General features: G+C 54.6%; 1 protein-coding gene and 1 long non-coding RNA gene across 2 annotated transcripts; one reads left to right on the forward strand and one right to left on the reverse strand.

Annotated features, from left to right (window-relative positions):
* Positions 1-114: 114 nt before the first annotated feature.
* LOC131515174 (uncharacterized) lies at positions 115-1,675 on the forward strand. Its single transcript, XR_009263492.1, has 2 exons — positions 115-201; positions 1,081-1,675. It is a non-coding gene; the product is annotated as an uncharacterized LOC131515174 (long non-coding RNA).
* Positions 1,154-17,339, reverse strand: SFT2D1 (SFT2 domain containing 1). The gene is made up of 8 exons (XM_058735879.1): positions 17,201-17,339; positions 11,220-11,306; positions 10,367-10,449; positions 9,131-9,212; positions 6,985-7,020; positions 4,976-5,034; positions 3,264-3,293; positions 1,154-1,663 (listed from the first exon to the last, which is right to left on the reverse strand). The coding sequence occupies exons 1-8, from the start codon at positions 17,261-17,263 to the stop codon at positions 1,624-1,626; spliced, it is 480 nt and encodes a 159-aa protein (XP_058591862.1). The 5' UTR covers positions 17,264-17,339; the 3' UTR covers positions 1,154-1,623.
* Positions 17,340-18,144: the final 805 nt, after the last annotated feature.

Genomic DNA, 18,144 nt, shown 5'->3' on the forward strand with positions numbered 1-18,144 from the left:
AGGAATGTCGCCCGAAGTTCTGTGTTCCGTCCTGGGACCCTGTGCGCGGACACGGCAACGGGGCCACGTCACCGTACCGCCACCCCAACGGGGGCCGCCGGCTCAAGGCCGATCCTTCTGGGGACACAGACGGACTCTCTGTGGCTACCGTCATCTACCGACACCGAGAATAACCCACTTCTTTGAGCTCCACGCCTCCACGTCACACCCCGGCCCCTCGGCGGGCCTCCTGCACAGCCCGCATCCTGTGTGGTACACACCACGCCCTCCTCCCCTCCCTCCCTGCTCTGCACGCACCTCTGCCCGCAGCGCAGCGAGCTGTCCTCTCCGCCCTCCCACGGTGTCCTGTGACTCTCTGTAACCGCAACCGCCACGGGACTGGGACCTCTTGGGGGGCCGGGGGAGGTGTCAGGCGGTCGCCCGTCACCGCCGCCTGGTGCCGTGTTCCCACCCTGACCTCCGGTATCCTCTAGGGCGTGGGGTCTGGGCCTGGCCTCGTTCCCCACCGCCAGCCTTCCCCAGTCGAGCTCCGATCCGCCCTGCCCCCCCTCCCCCCCCCCCCGCCGTGCCCGCCCCCCTGCAAAGCCCGGGGCATGTCTTCTGGGTTAACCACTGAAGAGCTAACTCTCCCACCACCCGCTCTGAGCCCACATCGTTATCAAGGATCGTCACACCAAGGCCAAGGGCTGTGCTGGCCCTTCCCCTGCTGACCCCTGCGCTGCTGGCTGTGGATCTGACCACGGATCCACACGTGGGGTGGGGGTGGGGGTGACAACCTCAGAACAGGAGTGGGGGCTGGGCTTCACCCACCCACCCCCAACCATTCTTCCAGCGCAGGGGTGAAAGCAGCTTCCTCCTGGGGCTGCCTCACCTACCCTCACCTACCCGACTTGCCCCGTGGACACTCCTCGCACCTCTGGAACCGTCCCCCACGCCCCACCCTCCTCCTCAACTTTCTGGTGTGTTTTTCGGTCTGGATGACACCCTTTTCCCTGCCGTCACCATCACAGTCCTGTGATCTTGTGCAAATGTTCACAGCATTGTTAGGACAGAGACTGTCTCTCATTCATTTTTCTACAGAAACACTCTGTCGTGCCAGAACTCAATCAGTGTGCCCCCCACCTAAAACGTTATAAATTTGATCCAGAAAATATTCTTTGTCCAAGTGTGGATTTATTTCAAAACTGTCGAGATTTATATATTATTTTATTACATATGATAAGCAATTTTTAGCTTAAAGTAAAAACTTTCACATTTAAGGTGTTTTTTAAAAAAAAGATACTTTAAAACCAGACATTTTTAAAAGAGCTTGCGGCACAGTCTTAAATATTCACATCTTAGATGCTGCTTAGAAAAGGTTAAAAAACCAGGGAAAAAATCATTTACAATTGGCAGAGATTAAAAGCTCCTAATCTGCGGGGAGAGCATGTTAACGACACAACATGAATTTCACGTTACGAGTGTTTAACAGTTTAATCAAGCGTGGCCTTTCCGCCAGCACACAAAATGGTCACGACGGTCACGGCAGCTGTAGGGGGAGTGATTACTGCATCGGGAAAGGCGTACTTCACCAAAAACACAACATCAGTCCTTCCAATGCTCTTTTCAAAGAATTTCTCATTTTCAACTTAAGAGAGAAGAGCAGCATTTAATTACTGCATCCCTGGTTGGGGGGGGGGGGGGGAAGAAAGGAAAAACAATATAATAACCTGCCTCAGGAGCAAACGTGGACAAAACATTTCCGCCAAGAGACAGACACGTGAGGACGTTTTACAAGAGAACTCAGTGAAGCCATCAAAACATTTTCTAACTAAAACTCTGCTGAGTATCACTTGAAATCAGGAACTGAAATTTCAAAATAATGTTTTAACGTCTGAAATGGCATTTATTTTAGGAAATCTTTTCCAGCACACATGCTAATCTTGATGTAAAGAAATAAACATAAATACCAAAAATAACCTAACAAAAGAACCAAGTTTTAAAACAATGAACTGGATTTTAAAAAGCAAAACGTTTATGACGAATCCTCAGAATTCAAAAAAAATAAAATAAAATTCACAAGACTTCACCTTTCACATTTTCTTTCCAAAACAGTTTGTTTCAACTATTACTTGATGCTTTTATGCATTTAAAATTACTATTTGTATACGGATTGTTAAAAGCATGCACCAGTCAGGGCGCCTGGCTGGCTCAGTCAGAAGAACATGAGACTTTGGACCTCGGGGTTAGGAACTTGAGCCCCACGTTGGGTGTAGAGATTTTTTTTAAAAAACCTTACTAAATAAAAAATTAAGGAAAGCACTCACCAGGGGACTAGAGCTGCGTGAGCAGATTCTATATGCTGCCCTCAAAGGCAGAGGGTTAAGCACTTTCTAGTAGCCTGGCCATGGCTTTGAACTCAGTCTTTCAGGGGTGGATATCGCTTCTAGGTGACCTGTCCTCTTGCTGAGAAACGGCACGACATCTCCCAGCTGGGGCCCCGAGGACAGGCGAGCTACCTATGGTCCCCTTGCTGGACAGCCTGCCCACCTGGGTTGACCCCGTATAGGCACTCATCAGAAAGACTCATCCATTTGAGATGAATAAAAATCGTATTTCTACAGTTTCCTTCATTGTTCACATTAGGCATACGAGTTTGCTGTTTTTCATATGTAACCTGTTCCCAAATTTCACCCAGAAGCAAAGTTGTGCCTCAACAGAGTACTTTTCTGAACCGGTCAGGTTTAAGGTTATAATTAGGTTTTTCCCTCCACAACTAAATCAGTACATTTCTCTGAAAAAAATGCAAGAAAATGGTAGTTACTCTTGACACATAAAATAAATACGTTTCTACTGGCTTCAAACAAACACCGATGTATCAGACCTCAGTTTCTAACTTCCTGTTTTTTTGTTTTTTTTGTTTTTTAATGTGGAATTTTGTTTTACTGGTGTCTGTCCATCCCATTTACCGAGTATTTGCAGTCAGGGAAGGATCAGGAATCTCTCGTCAAAATTTCCTAACTGTAAATGTTCAATTGGTAAAAACAGGAGGTTCCAACCTGGTTGCTACACATGTTCTGAATGGTTTTGCTTTATACGGCAAACTTCTATTGATCTTATTTAAAAAGTAAATAAAGTAAATGGAGGGCGGGGCATGCGGAGAGAAAGTCTACGAAAAACAGCTTTTTACATCATATTTGAATGTGCATATCCTAAAATTCACGTAACTGTGTCAAGATCAGCAGAGGACCAGAAACGACAAGATGGAATTTGAACAGTCTCACCTTGCATACGGGATGTACGACAGGCTGTACCTGCAAGAAAAATTCAAAGATGCTGAGACGATCCAGACACCTGCCGCTCTTCTTCGTGCCGAGGGGCCACACTCCAACACCGTAACAAACAAAGCTGCGTGATACTGTGCACTAACCCTCAAAACACAGCCCCAGACCAGTAACAGCAGCTTCAGCCGGGAACTTGTTAAACGGGCAAATGATTGCTCCCCGCCCCCCGCCTCCCGAACAAGAAGCTCTGTGTTTTCAGGAGCCATCTGTGGGACTCGACCGCCCGCTACAGTCTGGGCCTGTTCCCGGTAAGAAGGTCACCCTTTTAAGTCTTTTCGATCAAAAGAGTAAAGCGAGAACAAACGGCATTCCCCTTCAGGGATACATCAGCCATCACGTACAGATGATGCCACAAAATGCAACCTCTTACAGAAAAAGGCCAACGCACGGGATTTACATCTTCCCACGGTTCCCCGAACAAGAGTGAAACCACGCATAGAGAAGCGCAGGTAACACCCGTCGAGGCGGCGACCAGCGGAGGGGAACAGGGCGCAAGGAAAGACTGATCTCGCAGGGGCGACGTCAGAGAGGCTGAAGGCCGCGAGCCCGGGCAGGGTGGCCTGACCCCTGCAGGGAGTGCACGAAATCGGCTCTGAAGAAGGAAAACCCTCTGACAGATACTGGATCTGTGACAAACACCGAGGCGTGTGAGGAGGGGCGCAACTAACCCGATCACACACTCACCGCGGGGGAACTGGCCGCAGCCCAGACCCTAAAGAGGCTTCCCGGAGGAGGGGGAGCATGTGGCCGGGAGGGAAGGGCGAGGCCGAATACTCGGAGGGACAGGTCACCACAGGCAGCGGGAAGGCCGAGAAGCGGGATTTGCAACTATGGGCAGCTGACTCCGTGGAACCACGTGGGTTTGAACTCATTGGGTCCACTTAAATGTGGATTTTTTTTCCCCCCCAATAAATACAACCAGGAAATTTTTTGGCTGGAGATCTGCACCATTTTGAAAAAACCTGGCAGATGAAGCCCGCGGCCAAGGAATCCCAAAAAGAATTAAGGAATAGATATAATCATAAGACCACACTACAGGACACATACAGAAAATGCATATTAATCGACTGTTTCTGTAACTGGCAAAGCTTCAACAGTAGGCTCTTGGTAGTTAAGTTCTGGGGTAAAGGTCATACACAGATTTCAGACGGTGGGGGTTGGTGCCCCTCGTGCCGAAGGTCAACTGTATTCACTGACGATTCAGATGGGACGTGCCACATATTACAGGGCCACGTTCAGCAGAGGGAATTCTCCCTTGTAACTATCGGGCAACACGGAGCAAAGAGCCAGTATTCTCCCGGGCTTCTCCCTGACATGGCCTCGCTTGTACGCGTCCATCTGGTATTCCCTACACGTGCTGTCGTTTCTCTTTCTCATACGAAGGAGAAGTAAGGGCATCATTGTGCAACAGCACCCCACCCCCGACTGGTGTGACCCCACCCCTCCCCAGTCGCCACCGAGCGACGTGTGGGTCCCACGGGACACTGCAAATCGCACTCATCTGACTTCTCAGGAGGTCCGTCCCCTCCAGGGCACATGCTTCGAACCATCACACGAAAGGCTAGACATTCCCAGGCTCAAAGGCTCCATAAGAAAATGCTTATCGAGACTTCGGGCATTTGAAGTTTCTCAGCAGCCTAAGCAAGACTTACCAGGTCATCGACAAGAACTGCAATATGCAGAACAACAAGGCCAGGCCCTTCTTGTGCCACTAACAACAGCAAAAACAGACAAATAGCAGGTTAGGAATCTTTAAAACTATTTTCTTCAAACAGGTTTCAATTCCTCCCCTTCAAAAATGCAGACAGCTTCATTTACGTTGTTAAGTTTTACCGTGACAAATTTGAGACTCGGTAGATCCGAAATTTAAATCTCCATGAAGCGTCTTTCCTTTCTAAAGTCTCCGTATCAATTTAGACGCTGGGAATACAGGGCACCGAGTGAGTGTCCCCGAAGTAACTGCGCGAGGCGGCACGCGCCGGTGCTCTCCCGCCAGCTCTCCAAGTCGACACCACCTTTACTAAAATCAACCCTGAAAACCCCACGGAGCTATCCGATCTCTGTCCTGGGTGGGAGGTGCACCCTTTACTCCTTTCTCTCTTGCTCCTGGAGTTACTTTTTGAAGAAAAACGGCATTTTATCATGATCTTCTAGAATAACGTAAAATTAACAGTTTCGGTTTTAAAATGGCCTATTTTTAGAATTCCTTGTCCATTTCTATTTTTGCTTACTTCTTTATTCATTTTAACTTACTGCCTATAAATAAGTAGGCTGTTAGACCAAGGCCAAAACTCAATGTTCCATGCAGATATGCAAATACTGTTTAAGAACATTCTTTCAGGGGCGCCCGGATGGCTCAGTTGGTTAAGCCTCTGACTTCAGCTCAGGTCATGATCTCACGGTTTGTGGGTTCGAGCCCTGAGTCAGGCTCTGTGCTGACAGCTCAGAGCCTGGAGCCTGCTTTGGATTCTGTGTCTTCCTCTCTGCCCCACCCCCGCTCGTGCTCACGCTCTCTCTCTCAAAAATAAACAAACATGAAAAAAACTAAAGAATATTCTTTCAGTCATCATTGAGAAATGAGGTGTGAGAATTGTCACACAATTAAAGCTCAGTCCATCTTGACACAGAATATTTCTAGAACATATATGCTACTGTTTGTTTTTTTTTTTTTAAATGTGTAGTTTTCTTGATAGCTCACGAACCACCTCAAATCCCTAAGTAGATGGGGGGTGGGGGGGTGGCAAATAAATAAAGGGAATAAAGGGGCGCCTGGGTGGCGCAGTCGGTTAAGCGTCCGACTTCAGCCAGGTCACGATCTCGCGGTCCGTGGGTTCAAGCCCCGCGTCAGGCTCTGGGCTGATGGCTCGGAGCCTGGAGCCTGTTTCCGATTCTGTGTCTCCCTCTCTCTCTGCCCCTCCCCCGTTCATGCTCTGTCTCTCTCTGTCCCAAAATAAATAAAAAATGTTGAAAAAAAAAATTTTTAATAAAAAAAATAAAATAAAATAAAGGGAATAAAGACTCAGGAGCACTGGAAAGTGTGCTGAACTTCAGGCTAATGAAGAGCTGTTCACCTTAACAGTAACAGGTATATTGAAGTTCTTTTGCCTGCCCGCCCTTTTTTTTTAAGCGATTTTACATCTTCGTACAAATTAATTAATTAAAGTAACCTCTGCACCCAACGTGGGGCTCAAAGTCACAACCCCAAGATCAAGTCGCACGGTCTTCCGACCAGGCCAGCCAGGCGCCCCCTTCTGCTGATTTGTTTTGGTTTGTTTTCTTGCCCTTTCTTCTTAGTTTTGACATCTTGCGACTCGAAACGCACTCCCTCCTCAGCGGCCTCCTCTCTGCCGTAGGGGAGAGGATGGCCCGGCTCGTGAGCACCGCAGACGAGAGCAGACAGACCCCAGCAGGAGCCCCTGGGAGCCCAGGAGCCGTCAGGGTCGGGTCAGTGTGCTCCAGAGGCCAGCAGGAGCCCGCCTGTGTTGGATGGCGGGGTTCATCGCGAGTGTAGGCACTAAGCTCATGTCACGATACACAATGTTAGGGACACCCAACCTCTGTGGGCTTCAAGAAGCCAGACTTTGAGCTCCTTCGGGACAGCCGGGTGAGCATGACGGTGAGGGGCCAGTTAGCAGAAAGCAGGTGCAGCTGACATACTTACCCAAAGAGCAGCGCACAGCGTAAGTATGAAACACAGCTATAGGAAAGGAAAGAAAAAATTGCCAATGTGAGTCCTTTCAAAACCTTAAAAAAAGTCATAAACTAATCTGCATCGTTTGCACGCATAATAAAACTACGGGACAAGATCAGAGCCGCGGCCAACTCTGGCCGCATTCCACACTGCGAGCCAAGTTCATCCTCCCCTCGAGTCCGTGACTGCAGTGTTCCCAGGCGAACTGGAAGCTCCTAGTGAACAATCCGTTGATCAAATCAACGGGAAGGATGCTTGAGGAATGGTTTAGTGATATCAGCTGTTCTTTTAATTCGATCTTCAATTTTTCTAATTCTTGTACAATTAACATCTAGCGTTCTGTTAGTTTCAAGGGTACAACGGAGGGACTCAACCCTCCTACACATGACTCCGTGCTTGGCACGACACCCACCCTCTTAGTCCCAGACGACAGCCGTTCTCACGCGTGCCTGTGTCAGTGTCTGGTAACAGAATATCGCCAACAGAGTGCTTAGTACGACTGGGGACGCCCAGTAATTCGACTTTACTTGAATCTACTTTACTTAACGGAAGGAATCTACCGTAATGATTTCCATGCAAAAGATGACAGCACCACTCCACATCCCTGGGTCCCCCAAGGGGCAGGTGACAGCTACAGTGACAAGCAGGAGGCTGGCGGACAGAGAGCCCTAGGCTCTGACGCCCCGAGTGTTACATCAGTCATTCGGTCCAGACTCCAGTCATCTTCTCTTGAAAATGAGGACGCTGTCTACCCACGTGCTCTGAAGGGCTCCGGCAATGAACGAAGCAGAACTGGTCTGTGACGTGCTTGAGGTGGGGGCTGGCCCTGAGGAGACGCCACGTGAGTGGCCGTATGTGCGCACGGCCATTATCAGGCAAAATCTTACGTGAGCAGCAAATGAGACCACACAGAACAGTCAGGTGGACATGCTGACCGGAGTCATCACCGAAGTTGTGTCATATAAATACTTAATGGTCTCTTCCGGGAAACGGTCTACATTTCTAAATGTTTGCACAGCCTTCTCGACTTGATGCTTACACACGACTAAGACGGGTTCCAGGAGACTCTACGCAAAGCCAGTCTCCAAAAAATCCTAGTGAAATATAAACTTCTCACGGTCTAACAGCGTGAGATAACTTTCCAGTAACCCAGACAAAGTTGAGTGTTAATGTATCGCTGTACATGCTAATACACGAAATCCTAACTGGAAAAATCAGAAATACGGTACTAAACTATGACGACAGTGAAAAAGGACACGAACGAGAAGTTAGTCTAAAACAGGTGTTCCCTCTGGTAACGAGGTGGGAGGAGACACACATTATGGTTGAGAATGAGCTGCGTCCAGAAGCTTAGCAGTGGTTACAAGGACAAACCGGCCGATACGATGACCTTACGCTCCACAACGTGCGTTAAAGAGGCCAGAGGAACCTGCCAGAGACACAGACGAACACGCCGGGAGCCGGGGGCTCAGTGCCCGCGGGGACACTCGAGTTCCTCGGCCCGGGACCCCAAAACGTCAGCCGCGAACCCAAAATGTGCGGCGTGAAAACGGTTACCCGCCCCTCGCCCGGTTCACAGATGAAGAGAACGCCAGGTGTCGGGGTGACGACCTGGCAGCCGTGCACAGTCCGGTGACAGGGACCCGGCACACTCACAGGTCCGGCCACAGAAGCCACGCTGTTGGGAGTACAAACGGTGACACGGGAAGGCGCCAAAGCCAGACGGCCGGCTACGTCAGTTGAGCCCAGCGCCCCCGAGAGGACTCCAGTGGCCCCGGAGGAGGCCCGTACTCCAGCCCCACCTCCCCGAGAGCACACGCAGCCGGTAAGAGGCGCTCCGCGGGGCTTGGAAACAGCGTTCAAGCACCTCCAAGCTCCGCTTTGGACCCACGGAGCTCCGACGCCAGGCACGTGCCACAGGAGGCGGGATTTCGCGAGTCGGCCAACTGAGGCGATGCCGTACCGTCTACCTCCTGCAGACACACAGGCTTAAGGAGGTGAGGGTGACATACGGGCAGCGAAGAAACAGAACAGGACAGACAGAAGGGCGGGCAGCCATCTGCAGAGCAGTAACGCGAGACACGTCCCAAGGCTTGAACTGTCAGTGTGTACTTACAAGCATAATAATTGTTGCCAGCAATCTTGTCGTTTCAAACATTTTCTTCAGCTGCTTCATGGGTCCCATTAAAAAGCACGTACTATTTGAAACAAACAGGAGCAGAGATGAGTCTGTAATTTGTCTGGCCATATACACAAAAATGCTTTCAAGAAAAGACATCCCATGCTGGTCTACGAATAAAAGTTTCTCACTAAATCACTTATATTCTTCTTTAATATTAAAAGGAAACCTTTTTCTTTTTTTCAGACTTGCTTATTTAAGTAAGCTCTAGGCCCCACGTGGGGCGTGAACTCATGACTCCGAGATCAAGAGTCACATGCTCCACGGACTGAGCCAGCCAGGCGCCCCAAAAGGAAACACATAAATGCCTTCTTACAAATTACTGGCGGTCGGAGGGATCCTGAACTCACAGGTGATCTGCTTCCAATCTGCGCCAACTCAGTCACTACCCTTCCTCATTCCCGCCCGCGACGGGCCAGAGCGATGAACGACGCCCTCCGGACACCGGTCCGTTTAAAGCCCCCGACAGCGGCCACACATGCACGTGCTGAGCTGGGCTCTGCTCAGACCGGAGCCTGGAAGGGAAGGCCTGCAGGCACAGGCCCAGGAAAGCGGGCTGAGCTTGGTCTCAGCTCACACAGCTTCACGTGACTACCTCTGATCCAGAAAGTTCCGGAGGAGACAGAAGGTCACCTGGGAAAGCTAACTCCTGCCTCTGACACCTACTTCAACAGACATCCAAACACCCAAACATGCACCAAAGATCCTCAGACAGGAACGTGCGGAAGCCCGATCCGAAATGCCACCGGGCTCGCTGGTGCTCGCCACCATTAAGGCCGGCTCTTCGGGCTGGTCGGCTGGAGGGCCGGTCCTTTCTCTCACTAAGACGCGGCTTCACAAGCAGGGAGCGGGGCTCCGGAGGACGGTCTGGTGGGAAGTGCGCCTGGTCACCTCACTGGGCACACCCCTGGGGTAGGGACTCACCCAGCTCCAAGGATCGCACACTGGGGTAACGGAGAGAAACACCCGGCAAGTGCCCCAAATGCCGGCTCCCCCTGCCCGCCCCACTCCGCCGCGCCGCTGGCCCACGGCAGGGAACGATAAACGTTTCCTGAGCGAACATCAACTGTGCAGCTACAGAAGCAGACCCTAGCACGAAGTGCTCACCGGGAAGGAAGACTGCGATGGCAACAGCAACCCAAACGACCCGAAGAGCCCGGCTTCTACACGTACCTGGCCAGCGCAGCGATGTTTCCGAGCGTGTAAAACACTGCGAAAAGCTTGATGCCCCCGGGAAGCCACAGTAATCCAGTTCCCTGAGTTAAGACAGATTTTAAAATCATGACACCACCGTGACAGCTTGAAACACAAACGCGCTACCGACGATCATTACATAATATGCAGTTTAAGTATAAATGCGCCAATGCAGACTTTTTGTAGTTCTAAAAAGGCAGTTAACTTTCCTTGTCATCGACTCTGGGCCTTCTGCCTGTTTTGCGGGTCGGTGCGCACAACGTAGCGGTAACACAACCTCCCCTGCGCACGTGAGTCAACCTCACTCTTACGTCAACAGGCCCCGTAAACGGCAAGTTAAACAAAGTAGTTAAGGCATGTCGATTCCTGACCCTGCAGCTCTTTACACACATGGGGTTTTCTCTAAAAAAAATGATTTTCGGGGCACCTGGGGGGATCAGTCGGTTGAGCGTCCACCCTCAACTCAGGTCATGGTGTCACAGTTTGTGAGTTCAAACCCCGTGTCAGACTCTGTGCTGACAGCCCGGAGCCTGTTTGGGATTCTGTGTCTCCCTCGCTCTCTGCCCCTCCCCCGTTCATGCCCTGTCTCTCTCTGTCTCAAACATAAATCAACATTAAAAAAAAAAATTTTTTTTAATTATTTTCACAGCCCCTAAACCCCATGAAATGTGAACGCCTCCCCGTCCTGATCTCCTCGCCCCTATTTCAGGCGACATACATCCCGTGGAAACAGACTCACTGCGATCGACTACAGGCTGCTCGGTGCCACTACCCGGGGTCATCGGTCTGACAAAAAGTAAAAGCGATCGGGCAACACGAAGCTTTAACTCACAAGGATAGAGAAGAAAATGCCGCACACGAAGCAGATCGCAAACCACTTCAATCTGGTGTTGAAACTAAGGGACGAGGCATCCAGGACCTTAAAGAGGAAGGGAGATCAGATCACGTTCTTAACCTGCCATGAACCAGTCTGATTCTTCATGCTGAATTATGGCCAAGTTTCATTTTAACCCGTACGGGGAATCGGTCTTATGCTGCACATGGTCGGGCCTTGGCGAAGAGCCACAGTCCACGGCAGCCAAGGGGGATGTGAGCATGACCTGGGACTCACATGGTCCTGAGAAGCCGAGAGCCCTGCCCAGGTGCGAGAGCAGCTGTGACAGCAGCCCTGGGCTCCCGGTTCTCCAGGGCCTTACCTGGGCGGGACGCCAGGCGCACCGGACGTGGACCAGTGGACACAGCGTATGATGCGTGTTATAAAATACTCAGGGCTTAAAGAAACAAGACAAGCGGACTGTGGACCGATGATACGGAGACGGTCCCGGCACGCAGGGCTCACCGCCTCCCCGCATCCCCGCCGGAGGTCGCATACGGCAGGCTCCCTGAGGCAGAGCCTGAGACAGGGATCTGGTACACGAACTGCTCTCAGGAGAAACCCCGTACAAAGTCGGGGGGCTGGACGGGGAAGGGGGAGCTGATGTGGCGTCGGCTGGAGTTCAGCCCCGGCCTGCAGCGTCACCCCGCACCTCAGTGTCACTCCTGCCTCGAGGCAGGGGGCCAGCCTTCCGGAACCCACCTCCCGTCAGCCGGTCCCTGGCTGTGGGCAAAGTGGGGTGACTGCAGGACCTCCAGGGTGAGCCGCTGGGAGATGGGTACACCCGCCCCGCGACGGGGACCTGGGCAGCCAGCAGGGGTGATCATTTCCATGCGTTATAAAAGTTCACTTAAAACCAACTCAGGAAAGCCCTAGGTACCCCCCTCACCCATTATTAAAAACACATTACTGGAAAGATCATTTATGCTAGAGCAAGAGCATTCCTGTATGCTGTGTAAATTCTGACCAAACGGTGAGGGAAGAGAGCGGCAGTGACCCCGCTCCTGACACACTGATGGGGGGGGGGGGTGGGCAACACACTCTTGCAACTTCTGTCCCAGTGAGGCTGGGGCGGGACAAAAGCGGCTGCCTCAAGAAACTAGAAACAGATCTTGAGAACCCATGTATCAACACGTCATTTCTGACTTCCGTTACCGTATATACTCAAAAATGAGACACGCTTAGTATGTATTCTCGAGAATAACGAAGCAAAACCAGAAAATTTTATATGCGAAAGCTCAAAATACCTTTGGCTACATTCCTTACCTCGACAGGTCAGTCTGGGAGTCCTTATGCAGCATGAAAAGTAGATAAAAATAACTAAATAAAGATTGTAAATGTAACACACATCACTTTTTAACACATTTAAGAAATGTTTTTTCAAAAATTTGCTTTAATTCCCACTCTTGCTTCCAGCAACGTCCCCCGTGTACAGAATCGCTCCACTGTACGAGAAGGCTAGACCGGCCCGTGAAAACATCCGAACCTCACGGGACCAGAAGGGCGCCCGCCGACAGTGTCCCTGCTACACAGAGCACAACAAAGCCCAGAGGTGGAGCACGACACGGGAGGCGGCCCGCGACACGTGCAGGGCAGGGGCCGAACGGTCAGGGTGAGGACACCGCGACGCGGGCGCGTGTCGTCTGCACTTTCTTCTACAAGTTTAAATCACCCCACTGTTGCTCTCCTGTCGGCTCAGCTATTTGCACCACAGGAGGCGTCTCCCCCTATTACCATGTCCACGGGGTGATCTTAAAACCGAAACCGAAACGAGTTATTTCTATTCGTAAATACGGAATACTCAACCCGCGAGCAAAGACCGGTCTTGAGCTCAGCGTAAAGAGCCGAAGGTGAGCCGACGGCGAACACAGGCAACAGGTGTCCAGCGACTCTCCTGAGTGGGATCGTCACCCCACCTTCCCGGGCGCCCTGCGCCTGACCCAGTCCCCTCCCCTGACTGGCAGGCTCACGCGTCAACGGCCACCCCTGCCCTCCCCACTCCCGTCACCTACTGCTCTCCGGTCATCCTCTCCCCCTCGGGACCCCTGATCACAGGTCCCACCCTGCATCCCGGCAGAGTGTTGGATGCTTTCGGCATCCACACGGACAGCCCGGCATCCCTCGCCCCCTAGTCCCCGTGACCTTTGCCCTCCAGTGCACTCAGTGAGCCAGGCCACTCTCACCACCCGGAATCAGCCCACGTCCAAACTTCAAGCGGCCCCGACGGTGGCCACGCTGATTCAACTGCTCGTGTCCCGGCGGCTGCACCGCGGCCTCTGGGTCCCCTTAGCCAGCCCCCCGGTCCTCCTCCTCCCTTCTGTTCTGCGGAACTCCCACACCACGCCTACTCAGGAGGGCCTTTGGAATCCCCCTTCCGCCGCACCCATCTGGCAAAATCCCACCGCGACTCCAGCCTGCCGTCCTCTTCCTCTGGGCGGTCCGACGGCAGGCCGGGGGGGGGGGGGGGGGCTCACAGCCAGGTGCTCAGGTCATCGGCACCTTCCGGCGGGCCCTGCCTGCCCGGCAGCCTGACGTGACACAGCGATGTCTGTCTGCCTCTGGCTCCGTGGCCCGCTGACGGCTCAAACCTCCAGTCTTGCCCTGACACTTCCGGCGGGCAGCTCCCCATCTTTCACACGAAACGGAAACCATCAACGCGCCCTCCCTCCACCGTTTGCCGCCGAACCACCGCGCCGACCTCGACCTCGAGAACCTCTCTCCTTTCCCTCAGATCACCACGGAGGTCGGTGCGCCCCGCCCTAGAGCCCAGCCCTCCACCTTCTCTGGGAACCTGCACTGTCAGCTCCGCACCCCCAAGAGCGCCCCGAGTTCTCTCCCTGAGACCACGTCTCTCCACCTGTCCCCGTGATTGGGCCTCTCCCGTCTTGAAGAAAAAGCTCGCCTGATTCCCTCCGGCCTCTGCTCATCCATTCAGCAAATACCTACGGAGTGCTCCCGGGTGCCAGCTCCACGGGCCGCTCAGGGTCTCGCCCTCCCTGCAGCTGCGCCCCACATCTGCTCCCTGACATCAGGCTCCCGCGAGCCCTTTGTGTGCTGCTCCCTTGACAGTGAGTGGAGCCCCGGGCAGGGCCGACTCCCTGGGGGAATGGCCCAGAGGGAAACCAGCGCTTCCTGGGTTCCAGCCTGCTGCTGCTTCTATCGCAGAAAGTGCTCCAAGGCAGGAAGTGCCCTCTCACGTGGCCTAGTGCTTTAACTGGCTACTGGGGGCGGCTACTGGCGGTGGGAGACTGGGGGGGGGGGGGGGGGGTGACTTCAAACCAGCAAATGCCCAGCGAACAGAACAGCAGGGGCGGGATGTGCTGCAGGGGAAATCAGGCAGCTCCCAGGCTGGAGGGCAGGGAGGGAGGGCAGCAGCCAGAGCGGGTGGTCCTGCTGAAGGCCTCGGGGGACGTGCCTCGAACTCTGGCCCCCACCCTCTCCACCCTCAGCAGGACGATGGGGCAGCCCCAGATCTCAGATCCCTCCTCCGCTGTCTGGCCACCTCCCCAGTCTGCCCTGAGCCAATTCCATCAAGCCCTCCAACTCCGGCTCCCGCGTGTCCGGCCGGCCGCACTCAGGGGACACCACCCGGGTACCAGCAGCAGCTCCTGGCATCCTCCCCGCCCCGTGCCCTGACCGGCCCGTTGCCCGCTGCCCGCACTCGCCAAGGGGGGCCCCATCTCTCAAGAACCTCCCCGCTGGTCTTGATTACTAGGGGGTTCACTGCCACTCCCCTCCCTTCCTCAGCCCCGAAACGCCTCCTCCAAGACCCTGCCATCACGCCAGGCCACCGGCTGCTGCTTCTCGCTGTTGTCACTACCATCCCCTGGGTCACCCCCATCACTGCCCCATCACACCTCCTGCTCTCGTACGGACTCTGCGCGGGGCTTACTACCATCCCCCCCCACTCCTGTCTGAACTCCTGGTGACTTGGTCACCGCAGTAAGCCAGCTTCCAAACTCTAAGACTCTTGCTTTCTCGAGCGTCTCTCCTCCAAAGGTCGAATTCTGCACCTTACGTCAACCAAGCCCCTTCTCTCTGGCAATAAATGCACCACGTGTCGACAATCTCCGTGACCTCGGCTTCAAGCGTCCTCCTTCCGATCACCAGCCCCTGCCCTCCAGCACCCCCCGCCCCCACCCTGGCTGCCCTCCTATAATCACTCGGCCCTCTGTCCCTCTGACGCATTCACTGGGCAAAATGTGAACCCTGGTGAAATCCAACTGCCAGCCCTGCCCTGCCCTCCTGCTGCCGAACGTGACTCGCGCTTCAAATTCAGGACCACTGCCCACAGGTGGGGCCCTGTGCTGCGAACAGTCCCAACGCTGCTCCCCTCCATTCGTTTTCCTATTCTTTAACCAACCACTTCGCACTTCCTTGAACTTCAACGCTCACCCCCTCCAAACTTCCACCCGGCAACCTCATTTCCTGTTTCAGTGTGGACAGCTAAGGAGTCGGGGGAGAATCCATCCTCTCCCGCTCCGAAGGCAGCACCTGGAGCTGTGCCGCACGCTCTCCCCGCTCTCCTCCCGTCGCCCGCACACCAGCCTGCGTGAGCTGGCCAAGGCCGGCCCCCTCTCTTGTGCACACGTCCCATCTCCTGGGATTTTCCCAACCACTCCTGGACGGCACCCCAGCAATGATCCCCTCTCTTGCCTGCATCGTCAGCTTCCCCCTTTTCTGGACTATTCTCAACATCTCTCTCCCCTCTAGACTGTGGGCTCAAGAAAAGGGGCACTATCACCTCCCTGTCCCCGAGGCTTAGAGCGGCTCAGTACAACAGAACTTTCCGCCACGAGATGTCCCACTCACGTACTGTCCTGTACAGCAGCCACTAACACGTGTGCCTCCTGAGCACCTGAAATGTGACCCGTGTGACTAAGAAAGAATTCCAAACTGTATTTAATTTTCACTAATGCAAATGTAAAAAACCACACGCAGCTCCGGGTCCTGTACTATATAGCACAGACGTGGGGCATACGGTGGGGAACAAAAGAGTGGCTCCATCAATGAGTTGGGTGAGCCATTACTGCCCTAGTGGCATTTCTCACACTACCTACCGCTCGTGGATTCTTGTGTTGCCACTGTGATTGGCCCAACTGGTCACAGCGTCCCCTGAGAGCCGAGGCTTCTCTGCCAGCCCCTGAGCCCCCACGGACTAGCCTAGAACCCTGGCCACAAGAAGTGCTGAGTGAAACACGACAAGGAAGGGAGATGGGAATGGAAAGGGACTAACAAACGACCCTCGGGCAGCGCTATGGGGTTGTAAGCGCCCCACTCCCGGGACAGGCCAGTAACGGCTTGTCAGCATGCGCGCCACAGAAACACTTACAAAGCAGTTCCTGCTCCACTGCTATTTTTAAACCTCTCGCCAGAGGAAGTAACCCTCATCAAGCCTCCCGGCTCAGAGCGCAGAGGCAAAGCATGTTTTTGTTTTACGTTTAACCTTGTGGCAGGGGCTCGATGCCCTAACGGACAACTTCTAATTCTGCATGTTTCGCTTTTTCAACGACCTTCCCCGCCCCTCTCCTGCGTCCCTACTCCCAAAAGACACACGCACACACGCACTCCCAGCGCCTCGTCCGCCTCCACGGCGGACGCACGGGACTCTAAGCTCTGGGCTCGCTGCGGCTCGCAGGACAAAGCCGCTGCCCACCTGCTGGCGCTGCCCAGCCGGGTTCAGGGTCCAGGCCGAGCGCAGCAAACCCAGCGGAGCTGGGCTGAGAGCGGCTGGCTGATCCGGGGGCGCGAAGACGGGCAGCAGAGGGGCTCCCGAGGGTCAGAAGGCCAAAAGCGGGGCGTGGGGTGGGTCTCACAGCGAGCCTCTGCAGACGCCACGAAAACCGGGGAGGCTCCCCAGAGTCTCCCCGGGAGGCGGCGGAGTCGTCCCTCCGCAACGCGGCCCGCACAGGACCCCCCACCCCCGCCCAGCCCGCTACCTGCGCGGTGAGGCCCTGCTCCTCGTCGTCCTGGCCGCTCAGGACCCGCCGCAGCTTCTCCATGGCCCTGCTCCGCCGCCGCCCCGGCGGCTCCCGCTTGCCGGCCCCCCGAGCCCTGCCGGAACCCGGAACCAGGAAGCCGGAACCCGAAACCCCACGAGACCGGAAGTCCGGGCCGCCCGCTTCCGGCGCGCCCGCGCGGCCCCCCGCCGCTATCTAGCAGCGCGCACCTGCGCGCCGGGGCCCGTCTGGCCGGGGTCGGGGTCCGCGCCTGCGAGCGGCGGGCGTGGGCGTCGCGGCCGTCGCTTCCCTCCCCTTCCCTTCCCGCGGGCCAGCCTGGCGGTGGCGGTGACCACCCCCCTCGGACCGCGGCGGGCGCCGCCTCCCTCCACCTGGCGTCGGGTCGCGGCGGACGCACAGCCGTTGCTGTAGGACGAATAGACCCGCGAACGCGGGTCCTCGCGCGTGGTGTCGGCGCTCCGCACCGCAGACCCACGGCGGGTGCCCCAGACCGGAGCCCCGGCACTGCAGCCCCGACACCCCCACGTCCAGTCTTGGAGCCCCAGATCTAGTACTGCCAGCCTGTCCCCCAGCGCTACAGCCCCAGCGTCCGGTACTGCAGCCCCAGGGTCTAGCGCTGCTGCCCCGACACCCAGTACTATTAAGTCCAGCGTCCGGCACTGCACACCAACATCAAGTGCAGCGGCCCCAACATCCCGTGCGACAAATGTGATGTTCAGGCCTGACCCCAGGAGACTACTGAGGGCCATTTCGGGAATACTGACGGGGGTTCAGTTCCAAAGCGGACATCTCCTTACTAAGAGTGAAGTGCTCCAAACATCTGCACTTGGGACGAGTCAAGGAGGGAGGGAGGGCCGGCTTTGGGGCACCCGGTTCCGTGTCCTGACCGCCAGGTGGCGCTGGGGCTCAGCTCTCTCCCAGCC

Source organism: Neofelis nebulosa, chromosome 6, assembly GCF_028018385.1.
Source record: "Neofelis nebulosa isolate mNeoNeb1 chromosome 6, mNeoNeb1.pri, whole genome shotgun sequence".
Classification (NCBI taxonomy): Eukaryota; Metazoa; Chordata; class Mammalia; order Carnivora; family Felidae; genus Neofelis; species Neofelis nebulosa.